Source organism: Pelodiscus sinensis, chromosome 25 (assembly GCF_052426305.1).
Source record: "Pelodiscus sinensis isolate ZL-2025 chromosome 25, ASM5242630v1, whole genome shotgun sequence".
Lineage (NCBI taxonomy): Eukaryota > Metazoa > Chordata > Testudines > Trionychidae > Pelodiscus > Pelodiscus sinensis.
The window spans coordinates 21,836,159-21,853,101 of NC_143076.1; the positions used below are offsets into that span (position 1 = coordinate 21,836,159).

The 16,943-nt window shown below is 47.6% G+C and overlaps 1 protein-coding gene across 3 annotated transcripts in view; it reads left to right on the plus strand.

Moving 5' to 3' along the window:
- The first annotated feature begins 3,493 nt into the window (after window positions 1–3,493).
- Window positions 3,494–16,943, plus strand: part of C2CD2L (C2CD2 like) — a 47,760-nt gene continuing 34,310 nt past the window's right edge. For 2 of the 3 annotated variants that reach the window (XM_006119718.5, XM_006119719.5), the window contains exons 1-4: window positions 3,494–4,057; window positions 14,673–14,768; window positions 15,176–15,295; window positions 16,251–16,361. In XM_006119718.5, the coding sequence (XP_006119780.2) occupies window positions 3,740–4,057; window positions 14,673–14,768; window positions 15,176–15,295; window positions 16,251–16,361 (645 nt within the window). In that variant the 5' untranslated portion in view covers window positions 3,494–3,739. Of the gene's footprint in view, window positions 4,065–14,672; window positions 14,769–15,175; window positions 15,296–16,250; window positions 16,362–16,943 lie in introns of all 3 variants that reach the window. The other variant, XM_089773392.1, reaches the window with a different exon arrangement.

The window sequence follows — 16,943 nt, forward strand, 5'->3', positions numbered from 1 at the left end:
ACTCAGTTTGGTAAGATCTTCTTGGAGTCCCTCACAGTCTGCTTCTGTCTTGACTATCCTAAACAGTTTTGTATCATCTGCAAACTTTACTACCTCACTGCTTACCCCTTTCTCCAGATCATTTATGAATAAGTTGAAAAGGATTGGTCCCAGGACTGACCCTTGGGGGACACCACTAGTTACCCCTCTCCAATCTGAAAATTTACCATTTATTCCTACCCTTTGTTTCCTGTCTTTTAACCAGTTCTCAATCCAAGAAAGGACTTTCCCTCTTATCCTATGGCCATGTAATTTACACAAGAGCCTTTGGTGAGGGACCTTGTCAAAGGTTTTCTGAAAATCCAAGTATACTATATCTACTGGATCCCCCTTGTCCGCATGTTTGTTAACCCCTTCAAAGAACTCTAATAAATTAGTAAGACAGGATTTCCCTTTACAGAAACCATGATGACTTTTGTCCAACAAATGATGTTCTTCTACATGCTTCACAATTTTATTCTTCACTATTGTTTCGACTAATTTGCCCGGTACTGAAGTTAGACTTACCGGTCTGTAATTGCCAGGATTGCCTCTAGAGCCCTTTTAAAATATTGGTGTCATGTTGGCTACCTTCCAGTCATTAGGTACGGAAGCCGATTTAAAGGATAGGTTACAAACCACAGATAATAGCTCAGCAATTAAGGCTTTATTTTCCGAAAGATCCACGTCTAGACTGGTGCTTTTTTCCGGCAAAGCTCCATGCCGAAAAAAAGCGGCAGCCATTTTTATGCTAATGAAGCAGGGGAGATTTAAATCCCCGCTTCATTAGCAATTGCGACACGTCTAATTTGCATCCCTTTTACAAAAAAGGGATGCAACCTAGACGTAGCCAATGTGCACCCCAAATCTAAAGAATAGTAAGTGGTCCAAAAACACCAACATGTCTAAAAAGAATAGAGTAGTTGGAAGCAAAATGATATCTTTTCAAAACTGGAAATCAAATCCTACTGAGGAAAATAGAAAACAAACTCTGGTAAGTCAAATGTAATGAGGCAGACCTAAAAAGAATTTGAAGAGCAACTAGCATACAAAGTTACGTGCATCAGAAGCAGAAACATTGCCAAACAATTAGTAGGATGAATGATGAGCACTAAAGGAAGACCAAGCTATTAAGGAGAAGATCAATGAAATCTTTGCATCATTAGAGTCCTGCAAATCCATGAATATGCACTTTGTAATCATAGGTATCTGCAGCTATGGATATCAATTGCAGATTTTCACTGTTCATTTTTGCAGATGCGGATACAGATTTTGTATCTGTTCAGTCTACGTATCAGTCATCATTCATACAGCGGATGTTTGACATCTGAATCACTCTTTGTAGGTTGAGTCTTTCTCAAACTATCCCATCAACACAGGAAACAAAAGGAGGAAACCTGGATCTGGACCTGAGGATCTGTCTGTTCTGGGAGACCACTGAAGATACTGTATATAATACTTATATAATTTTTCATTTGAAGGACTTAAAGGTTTTACAAACAATTCATTCAGCCTCACTCTTCCCCTCATAAAGAAGTCAATCGTTTATTTCACAGATGGGAAAACTTCAGGGTAAAGAAATGAAATTACAGGTTGAACCTCTTTAGTCTAGCACATCCATGGTCTGGCATGATTTTAGTTAGCTGATTTATCATGAGTGTGGCCAAGTTTCCTGCAGTTCTATATAAAGATTGTTTACAGCCACCAGTCCTGGCTCTCAGCATTCTGTGCTGTTATTTAGCTCTAATTTACCCCAAATGTGTTCTAAAAGCCCAGTAAGCAGTGGAAGTGTTGGCAGTGCTGCTAGACAATACTGACTTCCCATGGTCTGGCAAATTCTCTGATCCGGGATCAGGTCCCAAGGGTGCCAGACTAGCGAGGTTCAACCTGTATTTGTTCAAGTTCATATAGTGAACTATTATAGGGCTGGTGTGAAAACCCAGAAGTTGTAACTCTCAACCTTCTGTTCTAACCATGAGATCTTCCCTGTGAGCCTGATCCTGCCCACCCTTATGTATGTGTCTAGCTCAAATTACATGAGTCATCCTATTTTTACACTGACCAGATGTCCCAATTTTTCTGGGACTGTCTCAAATTTAAATTCTCTGTCCCAGTGCCCCATCAAGTAGTGAAATGTTCTGGAAAGCCCCTCTGGACATTTCACTACTTGATGGGGACACTGGCGTGGCACAGCAGCCTCCTTCCCCTCCCCCGGCATGGCGCGGAGGGCAGTCAGGCCCCTCCTTTTTTCCCTCACCTCCTTCCCTCCAATGGGACTGCCTCTGCCACACGGGTTCCTGGTCCATCGGCACCACATCCTCCTTCACTGGGTCACCTGGGAGCCCTAGCAGGAGCCACATGCAGCCCATCTGGGGTGCTGCACGGCGGGGCGTACTCAGGCTCAGCAGGTGCCAGGACTGGAGCAGAGGCCACCCATTGTGCTGTTTTTAGTACTGCGGTCCAGGTCCCCGTGGGTGGTCCTAGCGCCAGCTGGAGTCAAGTAGCAGCCACACGAGGCATGTTCTAGCTGGGGCACTTCCCAGCCTCTCCCCGAGCTAATCCAACACCACTTGGATTAATGCCAGTGCTTTTTTTGTGACGGTACTGTCACCTATTTTCCCAGCCCACAGAAAGGAAATGGGATTTCCCCTGTGTGTACCGGCACCTGTTTACCTGAGGTGGCTTGGCTCCTGATAGAAGCCTGTTCGGGACGTGCGGCATTTTTTGTTCTGGCTCCCAGCAAGGCGCTGTGGCTCTTCAAGGGGCAGTGACCGAATTTCGGACACCGGCATGTTGGTTTTTTTTATTTGGCTCAACAAGTTTTCCATTTTTTGCTTAACAAGTCTTCCCCAGAGTACCATCACCTTTTTTCTTACAAAAAAGCACTGGTTAATGCAATTGCAGGATAGTTGAATGGGGGATCCTGTGGGGGCCAAACCCATCCCTATTGGTACGAGGATGGTGGGAGGCGTTCTTAGAGGAGTCACACAACACCCTTTACTTCTGGTCAAGTGTCCATCTTGACCCTGGGAGTACAACCTCTACAGTAGGATTTCTTGTGGCTTGGGGCATGGCTAGCGTGTCCCTAATTTTGGTTCAGAAAATATAGCATGCCTGTTTCTCCTCAACTGCTTGCACCTTAGATGACTGATGCCCAGTAGAGGTGGTTGCACTTCAGTGGTGCTGTATTTTTACTGGTCCTGCCTATCTACCCTCAAATATTTTCTGGCAGCAAAACGCCTCCAAATCACAATTCTCCATTCACATCGCAATAGCATGTTACATGGGCTGCAGAACATGTCTTGGAAGGCTCGGACTTTCTACAAGTGTTGCACGGAGCGTTCTTTCTCTTATCCCGCGGCCTCCCCCGTGCGATCGCCGCCTCGGGGCGCTGTGGGCTCAGGGTGGGAGCGCGCAGGCGAGGCTCCCTCTCTGCCTTTAGAGGCGGCGGCGCGGCGCGGCGCGGCGCCCTGCAGGAGCCAGCAGGAGGCGGGGCGCCCCAGCTCTGCGCACGCAGCCCAGATACAATGTAGCGAGCGGAGCAGCTGGGGGAAGACCGGGAGCCGCGACCCTCGGGAGTGCCCTTCCCTCCCCCGGGAATCAGTGTCTCTCCCGGGAGTCGCCGCCGAAGCTCGGGCTGAGGCTCTGGGCGGCTCCCCTCCCCCGATCATGCCCCCCGGACTCCCGTGAAATCCTCCCCGAAGCTGCTGAGCAGAGCGCCATGGAGCAGGAGCTGGGCTGGGCGGCTCTGGTTCTGCTCTTCGCTGCCTCCCTGCTCACCGTCTCGGCCTGGCTGCTGCAGTATTCCCGGGGCGTGTGGAGCGGCCGAGGGAAGTCGGAGAGCCCGAGGGGGGCTCTAAGGGAAGCAGGAGTCTGGAAGTCCTTACTGAGGCTGCGGCTGGCCTCGGACGGGGCCCCGGAGCAGGAGGTAGCGGGGGCCAGGGGCCTTCTTGCTTCCCTCTTTGCCTTCAGATCCTTCCGAGAGAACTGGCAGCGAGCTTGGGTGCGAGCCCTCAACGAGCAGGCCTGCAGGCACGGGGTAAGAGGTAGGGCGCGCTGGGCCGGGGCTGGGCATGCGGGAGTCAGTCCAGCGCGATTAGGGTGGCAGTGTTGAGAGGGCTGGGTTTTTGGGCCCCTCGCAGAAATGTCACTTGAATAGCCTCTGATAGTTAAAGCCCATGATTTTCCTCCTCCAGCAGCGGAGAGAACAAAACAGGGTTGGCTATACGGCTGCAAGTGTAATGAAAGGGAGAGGCTTTCCTCCCTCCTCGGGTTAACGCTAAAGTGCTCCAGAGAACAGAATTTGCTGTGGATGTCCCTGACTTCTGCCCAGATAGCCTTTGAATTAACAGAGGGGATGGACCTCTGCCAGAAGCTGGGAGTGGGCCATGAGGGAGGGATCACTTGATGATTCCTTGTTCTGTTCACTTCCTCTGTGGCACCTGGCATTGGCCACTGTCAGAATGGGCAGCAGGTTTAAAACTAATAAAAGAAAGTTCTTCTTTACACAGTGCACAGGCAACCTGTGGAACTCCTTGCCAGAGGAGGCTGTGAAGGCTAGGACTAGAACAGAGTTTAAAAAAGAACTAGATAAATTCATGGAGGTTAGGTCCATAAAAGGCTTTTAGCCAGGGGGTAAGGAATGGTGTCTCTGGTCTCTGTCAAAGTCTGGAGATGGATGGCAGGAGACATATCGCTTGATCATTGTCTTTGGTCCACCCCCTCGGGTACCTGGCAGTGGCCACTGTCAGCAGACAGGATACTGGGCAAGATGGCCCTTTAGTCTGACCAGTATGGCTGTGGATAAAGGAGAAGTGGTGGATGTGGTATACCTAGACTTTAGTAAGGCGTTTGATACGGTCTCAATTGATATTCTTATCAATAAACTAGGCACATACATCTTAGATGGGGCTACTATAAGGTGGGTGCATAACTGGCTGGATAACCATACTCAGAAAGTAGTTATTAATGGTTCACAATCCTGATGGAAAGGTATAACAAGTGGGGTTCTGCAAGGGTCTGTTTTGGGACTGGCTCTCTTCAATATCTTCAACGATTAAGATACTGGCATAGAAAGTACGCTTATTAAGTTTGCAGATGATATCAAGCTGGGACGGGTTGTGACTAATCTGGAGGATAGGGTCATCATTAAAAATGAGCTGGACAAATTGGAGAAATGGTCTGAGGTAAACAGGATGAAGTTTAATAAAGACAAATGCAAAGTGCTCCACTTAGGAAGGAACAATCAGTTTCACACATACAGAATAGGAAGTGACTGTCTAGAAAGGAGTACGGCAGAAAGGGATCTAGGGGTTATAGTGGATCGCAAGCTGAATATGAGTCAGCAGTGTGATACTGTTGCAAAAAAAGAAAACATGATTCTGGGATGCATTAACAGGTGCTTTACTCTGTGCTAGTTAGGCCTCAGTTGGAGTATTGTGTCCAGTTCTGGGCACCGCATTTCAAGAAAGAATCAGAGAAATTAGAGAGGGTCCAGAAAAGAGCAACAAAAATGATTAAAGGTCTAGAGAACATGACCTATGAGGGAAGGCTGAAAGAATTGGGTTTGTTTAGTTTAGAAAAGAGAAGACTGAGAGGGGACATGATAGCAGTTTTCAGGTATCTAAAAGGGTGTCATAAGGAGGAGGGAGAAAACTTGTTCATCGTGGCCTCTGAGGATAGAACAAGAAGCAATGGGCTTAAACTGCAGCAACGGAGGTTTAGGTTGGACATTAGGAAAAAGTTCCTACCTGTCAGGGTGGTCAGACACTGGGATAAATTGCCCAGGGAGGTTGTGGAATCCCCATCTCTGGAGATATTTAAGAGTAGGTTAGAGAAATGTCTATCAGGGATGGTCTAGACAGTATTTGGTCCTGCCATGAGGGCAGGGGACTGGACTCAATGACCTCTCAAGGTCCCTTCCAGTCCTAGTATTCTATTATTCTTATGGCCTCCTGTAGTGGTAAATTGGGGCATTGAGAGTTGGGGTCTTGGCTTCTCCTTAATCATGCAGTGTTAATATGGAGAATTTAAATGCACTGAAGCCAGAAATGGAAAGTAAAGCCCCTACCATCACTGTAAAGGAAATTAGAGACAGGAAAGAACTTTCTGATTATCTCCATGTTGTGCCAGGTCTGCTCCTTGTGGGGCATTTGATCACTTGTGTGCATGCATATTTTTTTTTTTTGTACTATAATATGCAATTTGTTAAATGTAGCAGGACAAGTCAGGCTAAAATAATGTACACCAGTCACGTTCCTACTAATATTCATAATGACTAAAACTGAGCATATGTTTGCTCAGCTGGAACAATAATAGAGTAGAAACATTAGTTTTCTGGGTTTTGTGCACTAGCCTAATACTACAATGATACACTTGTAAACATTGCAAGACTTAAGAACGCTTGAATATGAACAAACCATTTTTGTTCTAAAAACCCCAGGATTCCCATTTAACAGTAAGTTTTGTAAAGCTAATTTTTCTAGCCCCAACTCTTTTGTTAGAAGCTGGGAATGGGCAACAAGAGATGGATCAGTTGTTGATTACCTGTTCTGTTCATTCCCTCTGGAGCACCTGGCATTGGCTACTGTCAGCAGATAAGTCACTGGGCTAGATGGACCTTTGGACAGTATAGCTGTTCTTATGTTCTAAGTCAGGCATGGGGAACCTCTTTGGGTTGGGGGCTGCTGAACCACAGAAAAATCAGTTGGGGGCTCACACAGGTGAGAAGCAAAAAAAACCCCTAAAACAAAAAATCATGGCCCCTGACTGAGAAGGAAAGAGATTCTCTGCATTCCTCTCACACACCAGAGCCTAGTGGAGCCCAGGCTGGTAGATTCTGTGTGCTCCAGCTCCATGACGAAGCAGAGAGGGGACTGGAGCAGCAGCATGAGCTCCCCAGTGCTGGGGGGAGGGGTGTGTCTGAATATTAGGGGCCAGATCCAGGCTAGCTGGGGCCATATCTGGTCCCCGGGCCTGAGGTTCCCCGCCCCGTTGTAGGTAATGTTAATGTTTTTGACATTGCCACTAGAAGGCTTCCACAGAACCCTTAACTTCTGAATTTCCTAAGCAATGTTCACTTTTAGTTGTTGCATTATCGTTAGTTTTAGTACTGAATTTCCAAAAAGAGAATTTTTCTCACTGATCCCTTGTGGAAACAAATGTAATATCCCACAGTGCTTTCCAGGTGAAAATTTCCTTCTTGCACCCAAAGAGAATACAGTGGGTCCAGTACAGGCAGTCCCCGACTTACGCGGATCCGACTTATGTTGGATCCGCACTTACGAACGGGGCTTTCTCGCCCCGGAGGTCGAGGTGGCGGATTGCTACCTGCGAGCTCCGGGGCGAGAGAGCCCCGTTCGTAAGCTGCTCTGGTGCCCCTGGTCTGCTGGAGACCGTCTCCAGCAGACCAGGGGCAACGGGCGGGTTCCCGCGCTTCTGAGGCTTTGCCAGAGCAAAGCCTCAGAAGCGCGGGAACCCACCGCGGCTGCCGCTTCAGTCCCGGTGCCTGTGGTCTGCTGGGGACCGTCCCCAGCAGACCACAGGCACCCGGACTGAAGCGGCAGCCGCGGGGGGGTCCCGCGCCTCTGAGACTTTGCCAGAGCAAAGCCTCAGAGGCGCGGCACCCCGCTGCCGCTGCGGCTCTGCTCCCGGTGTCCCTGGTCTGCTGGGGGGGGGGGCGCGGCTAGTGTGCCCCCTCCCCAGCAGACCAGGCTTTTGTTTTGGTCCCTGGAGCAGAGCAGCTGGGGCGCTGCCGATTGGTTCTGCAGTGCTGCTCTGGGCACTACTGGACCAACCCGGCAGCACCCCAGCTGCTCTGCCCCAGGTCCTGATTCAGCCGCTGCTGGTCAGTTTCAGCAGTGGCTGAATCAGGACGCCTGGGGCAGAGCAGCTGGGGTGCTGCTGGGCTGGTCCAGTAGCGCCGAGGAGCGGCCCTACTGGAGCAACCCAGCAGCACCCCAGCTGCTCTGCCCCAGGCGTCCCCAAGTCAGCCACTGCTGAAACCGACCAGCGCTGACTACAGGAAGCCCGAGGCAGAGTTGCTCTGCCCCAAGCTTCCTGGAATCAGCGCTGATCAGTTTCAGCAGCAGCTGACTTGGGGAAGCCTGGGGTTCTTAAGTTGAATCTGTATGTAAGTCAGAACTGGTGGTCAGTTTCAGCAGCGGCTGAATCTGGATGCCAGTTCCGACTTACATACAGATTCAACTTAAGAACAAACCTACAGTCCCTATCTTGTACGTAACCCGGGGACTGCCTGTAATTGAGGTTGCCATCTGTAGTAGAAAGGTTCTTAGACTTTCCATCTTGTTAGTTTTTAAAGTGCTACATAGTCCTGTTTTTTGTTTCAGCTACCTTTCTGTATGTGGATTTGAATGCCATCAGCTTCTTTGAGCATTAAGAGATTGCTGCAGGTTTCTAAAAGGCTGAGATAAAAGTCCATGACTGCTAGTTTGCAGTCAGGTTCACAACAAAAAAGGAGATTGACAAATTTATCTCTGTCACATTTAGGATTTCGCTGCCTCAGTGCCAGGGGAAGATGAAAATAAAATTTGTGTATTTTGGGGGATGGAAGGAATGTTGTTATATACAAGCAGAAAGCCCCATGTTGTTGCTGATTGCATTTGAAATGATAACCATGCATTGTGGAAGTGCAGCCTCGTTAGTGGAGGTTTAAGGCCTAAACTCACGTGTTTCCATAATTATCTCTCCTAGCATAAAGCAAGTAACTTGCCTCTCATTCTAGTATTAATTCAGTTGCCTCAGTATAGTTCTCTGGTGATTAACCTGCTGTCACATACAAAACAGATCTTGGGGGAAGGCAAGTTAGTAACATTCAGTGTAGCAAATCCTGCATGGCACAGGAAGAAACACTTGCATATTGTCATCTCTCATTACTGTAGGTTGTTTTTTTTTAAGATACAAAGTGTGAAACAGAAATTCAGTGTTCCCAAAAAGACAGTCTTCTGATAGGCTGACTATAAACTGTGTGTGTATCTGAACATGTTATTTATGTGCAGTATATCAAGGCTGCTCAAATGTGGCATCTCTTTTCATGAAGGAAATGTTACAGGAAGCAATTACAATGACTTTGTTACCCAGACAGTAGGGGTTAGCTCAGGGGTGGGCAAAAGGGCCTCTGCGGGCCGGATCCAGCCCGGTGGATCTGGCTCGCGGAGGCCTTGCTGCTTCTCCGCCCCCCAGGCCAGTTAGGGGCGGGGGAGCGCACAAAGCCACCTTCCACCCTGCCAGGAGCATGTGGTGCTTTGAAGCACTGTTCTCAGGGCAGAGGGGAGAGCGGAGGAGGCTTTGCACGCTCCCCCCACCCCCAGGCCAATCAAGGCCTGGGGGCGGGGGAACTGCATGAAGCTTTCTTCTCCCTGCCCCAACCCTGTGAGGAGCCTGTGGCACTTCAAAGAGCCACGTGCTCCTCGCAGGGTGGGAGGAGGCTTCCAGTGCTCTTCTGCCCCTAGGCCCTGATTGGCTTGGGGGTGGGGGAGCATGCCAAGACTCTTCAAGGGCACGGGTGCCTAGTGGAAAGGGGGGGCAAAGGGGCTCCCCCACCCCCAGACCAATCATGGACTGAGGGTGGGGTAGCTCCACCTCTTCTCATTTAGGCCCTGCCCCTTCCAGGGTGGCTCAGGGCTACTTCAGAAATTTTTGAAGTGGCCCCTGGGCAAAAATTATTGCCCACCCCTGGGTTAGCTGAATAAGGATACCAGGCTCAGTACTGCCTACCTTCTACAGTTTATGTAGCTGAAGTAGGGTTTAACCTGGCCAAGATGCAGAATGGAATAAAAAAGAAAGCAATGCTGTAAAATAAGGAATATGATCAAAGTTCAGCCCATATAGGTATCTTTCAGCATAACCACACAAGATGATGATGACATTTCCATCACAATTTAGGGTTATGAAGTCTTTCACAAATGCTAAGTTGAATAGAAACATTTTAATGAGATTATTTACAAAAAAAAAAAAAACTCCACTGCAAGTGTGTTGAGTAAATATTTCCTGGTGTGTGGTTTGTTTGTGTTTTTTTTTTTTTTTTTTGTCAAACTAAACATTGCATAACTACACCAAACAGTGCACAACCACTGGCAAGGACTCTTGTTTGCCTTGTCCAAGCTGAAAGAGACACAAAAACTGAACAAGCAGCATGACTGAACATTCTTTGATTTAATCGGAAGTGTTACTAGGTAAGGAATGTTAAAAATATATTTAACCCAGCAGTGCTCCAGCAGAGATGATTAAATGCATTTTGTAAAGTTTAACAGCCTTAATTAAAAGCAGTGTGCTCCTGCTCATTAACTGCCTTGCTGGGGATTTGGACACTGCATCACAAAGGGTGCAAGTGCCCAGTGTGGATATCTATTCAGTTGCTGTGTTGTGGGTTCCTGATGCGATTGTGCAGCCTGTCATATGTTATAACCAAAGGGTGAAAGAGAAGGTACAGTCTTTCATCAGGGGAAATATATATTTTGATGTTTTCAGCACTGGTTTTATGCTTATAAGATACCAGTAGAAATACGCCTAAAAGTGACTTCCCTCTTTGCTTTAGGTATATGGGTCTTCCCAGTACGGATGTAAAAGGTTAACCAGTTAACTGGGTTAGGGTGCAGCGGATCTAGCCCGGCCCAAGCAGCTCTTGGGATCCCAGTTAAACGTAACGTTCAGTTGGTTAACTTTTTAAACGTTATTTTGCATCCCTACTTCCCTGCTCTTCCTCTTGGTCTGGGGACTTTGTCAAGCTGCTCCCTGCTTGGGGCAGGAAACCCATGTCTCCTGTGGCTTTCAACTTGCAGTTCTGCTTCTCCAGTTAGTGCCTTGGCTCTGAGGGGGATCAGCAGGGAGGCAGCCTTCTTCTAAAGTCTGTGTTAGGGCTGTAAGCGAGTAGTCAAGTTGTCGACAAACCTAGACTATTCAGCTACTTGCATTCCCCCCCTCCCTTACTGGCTGCCCAGCTCTTACTACATTTAAACTGCAGAGCCACAGCGGGGGTGGCTGGGACTGAACCTGGCGCGAGCTGGGACTGAACGCTTCCTCCCTTATCAACTAATCATGTCGTTGATAGAATTTCTATCTACTACACAATTAGTGAATTACTTGCTTCCTACCAGCTCTCTTTCCGGCTACACTACAAGACTCCTGCTCGTGAGCACTTAGAAAAATAGCAGCACAGGTTTTCCCCAAACACAGACTGTTAGGCTATGTCTACGCTGGCCCCTTTTCCGAAAGGGGCATGCTAATTTTCAACTTCAGAATAGGGAAATCCGTGGGGGATTTAAATATCCCCCGCAGGATTTAAATAAAGATGTCCGCCGCTTTTTTCCGGCTTGGGGAAAAGCCGGAAAAAAGCGTCTAGAGTGGCCCGATCCTCCGGAATAAAGCCCTATTCCGGAGGATCTCTTATTCCTACTTCAAAGTGACATGTGAGACACTTTAGGATTCTGAAGGATTCCTTCAAAGTAGGAATAAGAGATCCTCCGGAATAGGGCTTTATTCCGGAGGATCGGGCCAGTCTAGACGCTTTTTTCCGGCTTTTCCCCAAGCCGGAAAAAAGCGGCGGACATCTTTATTTAAATCCCCCGCGGATTTCCCTATTCTGAAGTTGAAAATTAGCATGCCCCTTTCGGAAAAGGGGCCAGTGTAGACGTAGCCTTATACTTTGACTTTAGCAAGGCTTTTGATACAGTCTCCCACAATATTTTTGCCAGCAAGTTAAGGAAGTATGGATTGAATAAATGGACTGTAAGGTGGATAGATAGCTGGCTAGATTGTCGGGCCTAACGGGTAGTGATCGATGGCTCGATGTCTGGTTCATGGTCAGTGTCAAGCGGACTGCCCCAAGGATCGGTTCTAGGGTTGGTTTTGTTCAACATCTTTATTAATGACCTGGATGAGGGGATAGATTGATTGCACCCTCATTTAGTTTGCAGCTGACACTAAGCTAGGGGGAGAGGTAGATACATTGGAGGGCAGAGAGAGGGTTCAGAGTGACCTAGACCAATTGGAGGATTGAACTAAAAGAAATCTGATTTGAGGTTCAACAAGGACAAGTGCAGAGTCCTGCACTTGGGACGGAAGAATCCCAAGCATTGTTACAGGCTGGGGACTGACTGGCTAAGCAGCAGTTCAGCAGAAAAGGACTTGGGGATTACAGTGAATGGGAAGCTGGTTATGAGTCAACAGTGTGCCCTGGTAGCCAAGAAGGTCAATGGCATATTAGGGTGCATTAGAAGCAGCATTTCCAGCAGAACTAGAGAACCTATTATTCCCCTTTATTCTGCGCTGGTGAGGCCACGTCTGGAGTATTGCGTCTAGTTCTGGGCCTCCCCGCTATAGAAAGGATGTGGATGCACTGGAGAGGGTCCAGCAGAGGGCAACCAAAATGATTAGGAGTCTGGAGAACATGACCTACAGGGAGAGGCTGAGGGATTTGGCCTTATTTAGTCTGCAGAAGAGAAGAGTGAGGGGGGATTTGATAGCAGCCTTCAACTTCCTTAAGGGAGGTTCCAAAGAGGTTGGAGAAAGGCTGCTCTCGGTAGTGACGGATGGCTGAACAAGGAGCAATGGTTTCATGTTACAATGGGGGAGGTCTAGGTTGGATATTAGGAAAAACTATTTCCCTAGGAGAGAGGTGGTTGACTCTCCATCCCTAGAGGTTTTTAAGTCTCAGCTTGACAAAGCCCTGGCTGGGATGATTTAGTTGGGGGTGATCCTGTGTGAGATCCTAGGACTGTTGTGACATATGGTCTGCAGATGGGATCTCTGGGAGCATTGGCTCATGCTTAGGTACCTGTATAACTGGTGAGATTCTGCTGAGTTTGAAGGTTCCATCATGACTAGTTAGCTTGCACCTAAAATCACTTTTTCACCCTGAAACTGCAGGAATCGCTGCAACATGGTTCTTGTACTCTACTCAGTGATCCCCTTCTAGGATGCTGGCCTCTGAACCTGGTGTGCTCCTGTGATGCCGTAATGCCCCATGTTTTATCTGCTGTGCTGTGAAATAGAAGGGCAGCTTGAGGCATCTTGCTTTCTCTCTGTCCTCTCCTGAACTGTAGTCATCTTTGCAGACCCAGAGGGGGATCAGTTGAAAATCACAGAGAAGCTCACCTCTCTCCCTGACCCCCAGATCTATGAGCAGTTGATGGAAATCAAAGTGAGGTATCTTTCTGAGTGACAAAAACAAATGCAGTCAGCTAGGTAGGGGTGCTGTAGCTTGAGGAGCTGAAATAGTGCGATGTTGATTCTATGGGGAGAGGGGAAGCAGAACTTAGGGATATTCATTAAAGATAGTGAGATGGCAGACATCTTGATGGCATATTGCAAAATACAGATGCATGTCTAGCAGCTGTGCTTGTATGGCTGGATGCTTCCCACAAACAGGTGGCAGGTTTGGGGTTTTTTGGGGGTGGGGGGAAGGTACACGCATACTGCCACCTAGAAGCAAAGCTCTGTGAGTGATGCCAGGTGAAGGACGAAGCCGAGCTGCCCTTTTCCCCCTCACCCTTGTCTATTCCTCCATATTTCGCAGAGTTTTTCTTTGCGGTTGGAGTATCTTCTATGTTAAATGAACTGGGTTCATGAACTAAAACCTTTATCATGGCCTTTCATTGCACTTTTCCAAATCTGGAGATACTCAGCTAAACTAGAATTGTTGTGGGATAGAAAGAAACTCAGCTTGAAATCATTTGTCCCCAAAACAAATGAAGGCAGTTTGACATCAGCCACGAAGCCCCATGTGATCTGACATTATCATCTCTGCCATTGCAGTCTTTCTTCCTTGGATACACATTTCTTTCACGTGATTTGTGTGCTCGGGGAGTCTCATTCTCACTGCCTTCTGCCCCTTGAAAACTGTTTATTCTTTGACAGAAAGGTTGCTGGGGTGAATGCAGCTCCTGTCTATTTCCTGTTTCTCTGTCCCCGTCCCCTCCCCCCCAAACTCTTTGCTGCTGCCTTTAGTGAGCTCATGGGGCACCACCAAAGAACTGAGCATATGCTCTTGTTGATGCTATTTCTTGCAAGCCACTTTGCCATGTGAGACACTTTAGGATTCTGAAGTGTCTCTGGGCCCAAGGAGAACTAGTGAGGTAACTCTGTTGCTGAGGCTGGGTTGCCAGACTCTATTCTGAAATAATGGTTTTGAAGATGCAGCATAGATGCTTTGGTTCAAATATTATGGGTTGCTATAGTTACCATCCCTACTGAGATCTGTATGTAATGGATACCTCCTAAGTGATACCCATATGGTCCTTTTGGTAACCCTCTTGTACTGAATGCATTAGGAGCTGTTCATAAACCAAACCCCTGAGCTAGGAAGCATTGGTAAGGAAGAGTTCCTCTCCCTATGCTTCGTTTGTGGAAGAGAGTGATTTCTATCTGAGCTGCCACTCCTTGGCATGACGCTGGCATAGCTACAGTTATTATAATGGAACCCTCCGGCCTTTACTTTAATCTCCCAAGTCCCTCTCAGGCTGGGAATTCCACAGCCCAACTCCATGTCATGAAAGGAAGGCTTTCCTCGTATTTGTTCTACTGTCACCCACTTGCCCTCTCGTATGGATGCCGCTCTGCACTCACTATGCATTCCTTGACATGACTTTTAGATACACCGAGCTTGTTTAGGGGCTAACTAGCTTCTCTTATCCTAGAGTTCTGTCCAGATCACATTTGAAGAGAATCCTCAGCTACCAGCAGCAGTGAATATAAGTCACGTGACCTGCACAGACCAGGCAGACCACAGTATGGTAAGGTGCTGACATTCTGAAGCATGCTGTGCTCTGTATTGTTTCATTGAGTGTTGGTATATATGCTACAAAGATGACTTGGGACTTCAAGACTGGAAGAGTAGATGGGGGACTGGGACTGCTGCCAGGGTTGAGTTGTCAGTGAGTGCTGTTGGGCTCTCAACATCGGGTCCTTACAGTTCAAACCAGAAGGAATCCTGTAAAACTGTGGAGATTCACCTCCTCCCGCCCCCTAGCCATCTTTCAGGAGGGGTGTATCAAAGACTGAAGCAGCAAATTCTTGAGGTAACTATGGTCACACAAGCGCTCTCCAGTCATGAGTATTTGCATCCCCCTGACTTCTGTTTCGCTTTGCTCCCCATTATCTCAAGGAGGCTGCTGCAGACTGTCTGCTCTTTTCTCTCTAGGTGTTGCACTGCCATCTGTCAGCTAATGCTGTGAAGTTCCCAGTGTCTGTCACTCAGCAGTCTCCAGCTGCTGTTTCCATGGATACCTATCAAGTCACCTTAGCTCTGCTGCAGGCCCAGGTAATGAATGCTAGTGTGCTGGGTTAAAGACCTCTCTTTCCTGCAAAATGTGAAAGAGTGCTGTGTCCTATCTGTGTTACAAACAAAGCATTTTCTTGTCAATGTGAAAAGAAATCATAATTGGGGAACTGTGTGTTTAGGACTGTTGATCCAGGGTTCCTTACCTCACTCCTAAGTTTCTCCCTTTTGATTGTTTCATGTATTGAGTATCTCCAAACTTTTTCCTTTTTAATCCCAAGTTAATTTAAAAGAAAAATAACTGCCAATAGTTTCTTGCTGAGTTGATTGTTTGAACCTTCTGGAAAACCTCCAACATCTGCACTTCTGAAGAAAACATTGTTGTTGGGAATGCATTCTCAGTGAGACTGTGGTTTACTGGGACTGAGGAATGCACCAGAGCAGCCTTCTGTGTTGAAATTACAGGTTCAAATCCAGCCTACCTTGTAGTTGTCCATTTACAGGCTATTTGATGGCCCAGTTGGTTCTCAATGTAGTTCCTATTAGAAAGTTGTCATTATGTAAATGTCCATGCTTACAACTGGCAATGGTTGGCTGATTGAATTCAGTGGAGACCCTGTATTAATAGCCAATTTGTTCTTTATTGTGTCCTCTTCCAGGCTTTCTGTTCAATCTGTGAAATAATGAGATGTATTATATAGTCTTATTCTCTTTTTACCAATCTCTGTACTTAACACAAAGGGGAGAAAACAGGATGACTGTTGCTGATCTTTGAGACTAAGGTTTTCTGGGATTGTTCTTATTACTCTGTCTGTCGTGCTGCTATACCATAGGCAAACTCTGATTATGAACTATCTGTCACAGATTCTGATGTTCCTCTTTGCCCTTTCACCCTACTAGGTTACATGAGGCCCTGTTGGTGATTTAATCCCAGATCAATGAACAGAGCACCTAATAACAAGTTGATTGCTAATTATCCTCTTTTGGCCTGAACCAGGTGGAGATCCGTTTGGAGGAGATGAAGAATGAAGGCCTGTTGGTGTCATGGACATTCAAGGACAGACCAGACTTGAACCTTTCTGTTGTCCCAAAACTTCATCCTCGTGAAGTGAGCAAAACTGGAGGATCAAGGAAGGGGCTGGGTACAGGCATGGTCAGCTGAACCTAGTACTTGGTCGTAACTTGGGAAAGGCGAGGAGCCATAAGGTCTTTCACCTCTATAGCCATGTCTATATAAGTATCTTTTTACAGGCAGTCCCCGGGTTACGTACAAGATGGGGACTGTAGGTTTGTTCTTAAGTTGAATCTGTATGTAAGTCGGAACTGGCGTCCAGATTCAGCCGCTGCTGAAACTGACCACCAGTTCTGACTTACATACAGAATCAACTTAAGAACCCCAAGCGTCCCCAAGTCAGCTGCTGCTGAAACTGATCAGCAGCTGATTCCAGGAAGCCCGGGGCAGAGCAACTCTGCCTCGGGCTTCCTGTAGTCAGCGCTGGTCAGTTTCAGCAGCGGCTAAATCAGGATGCCTGGGGCAGAGCAGCTAGGGTGCTGTTGGGTTGCTCCAGTAGCGCCGCTCCTCGGCACTACTGGACCAACCCAGCAACACCCCATCTGCTCTGCCCCAGGCGTCCTGATTCAGCCGCTGCTGAAACTGACCAGCAGCGGCTGAATCAGGACCAGAGCAGCT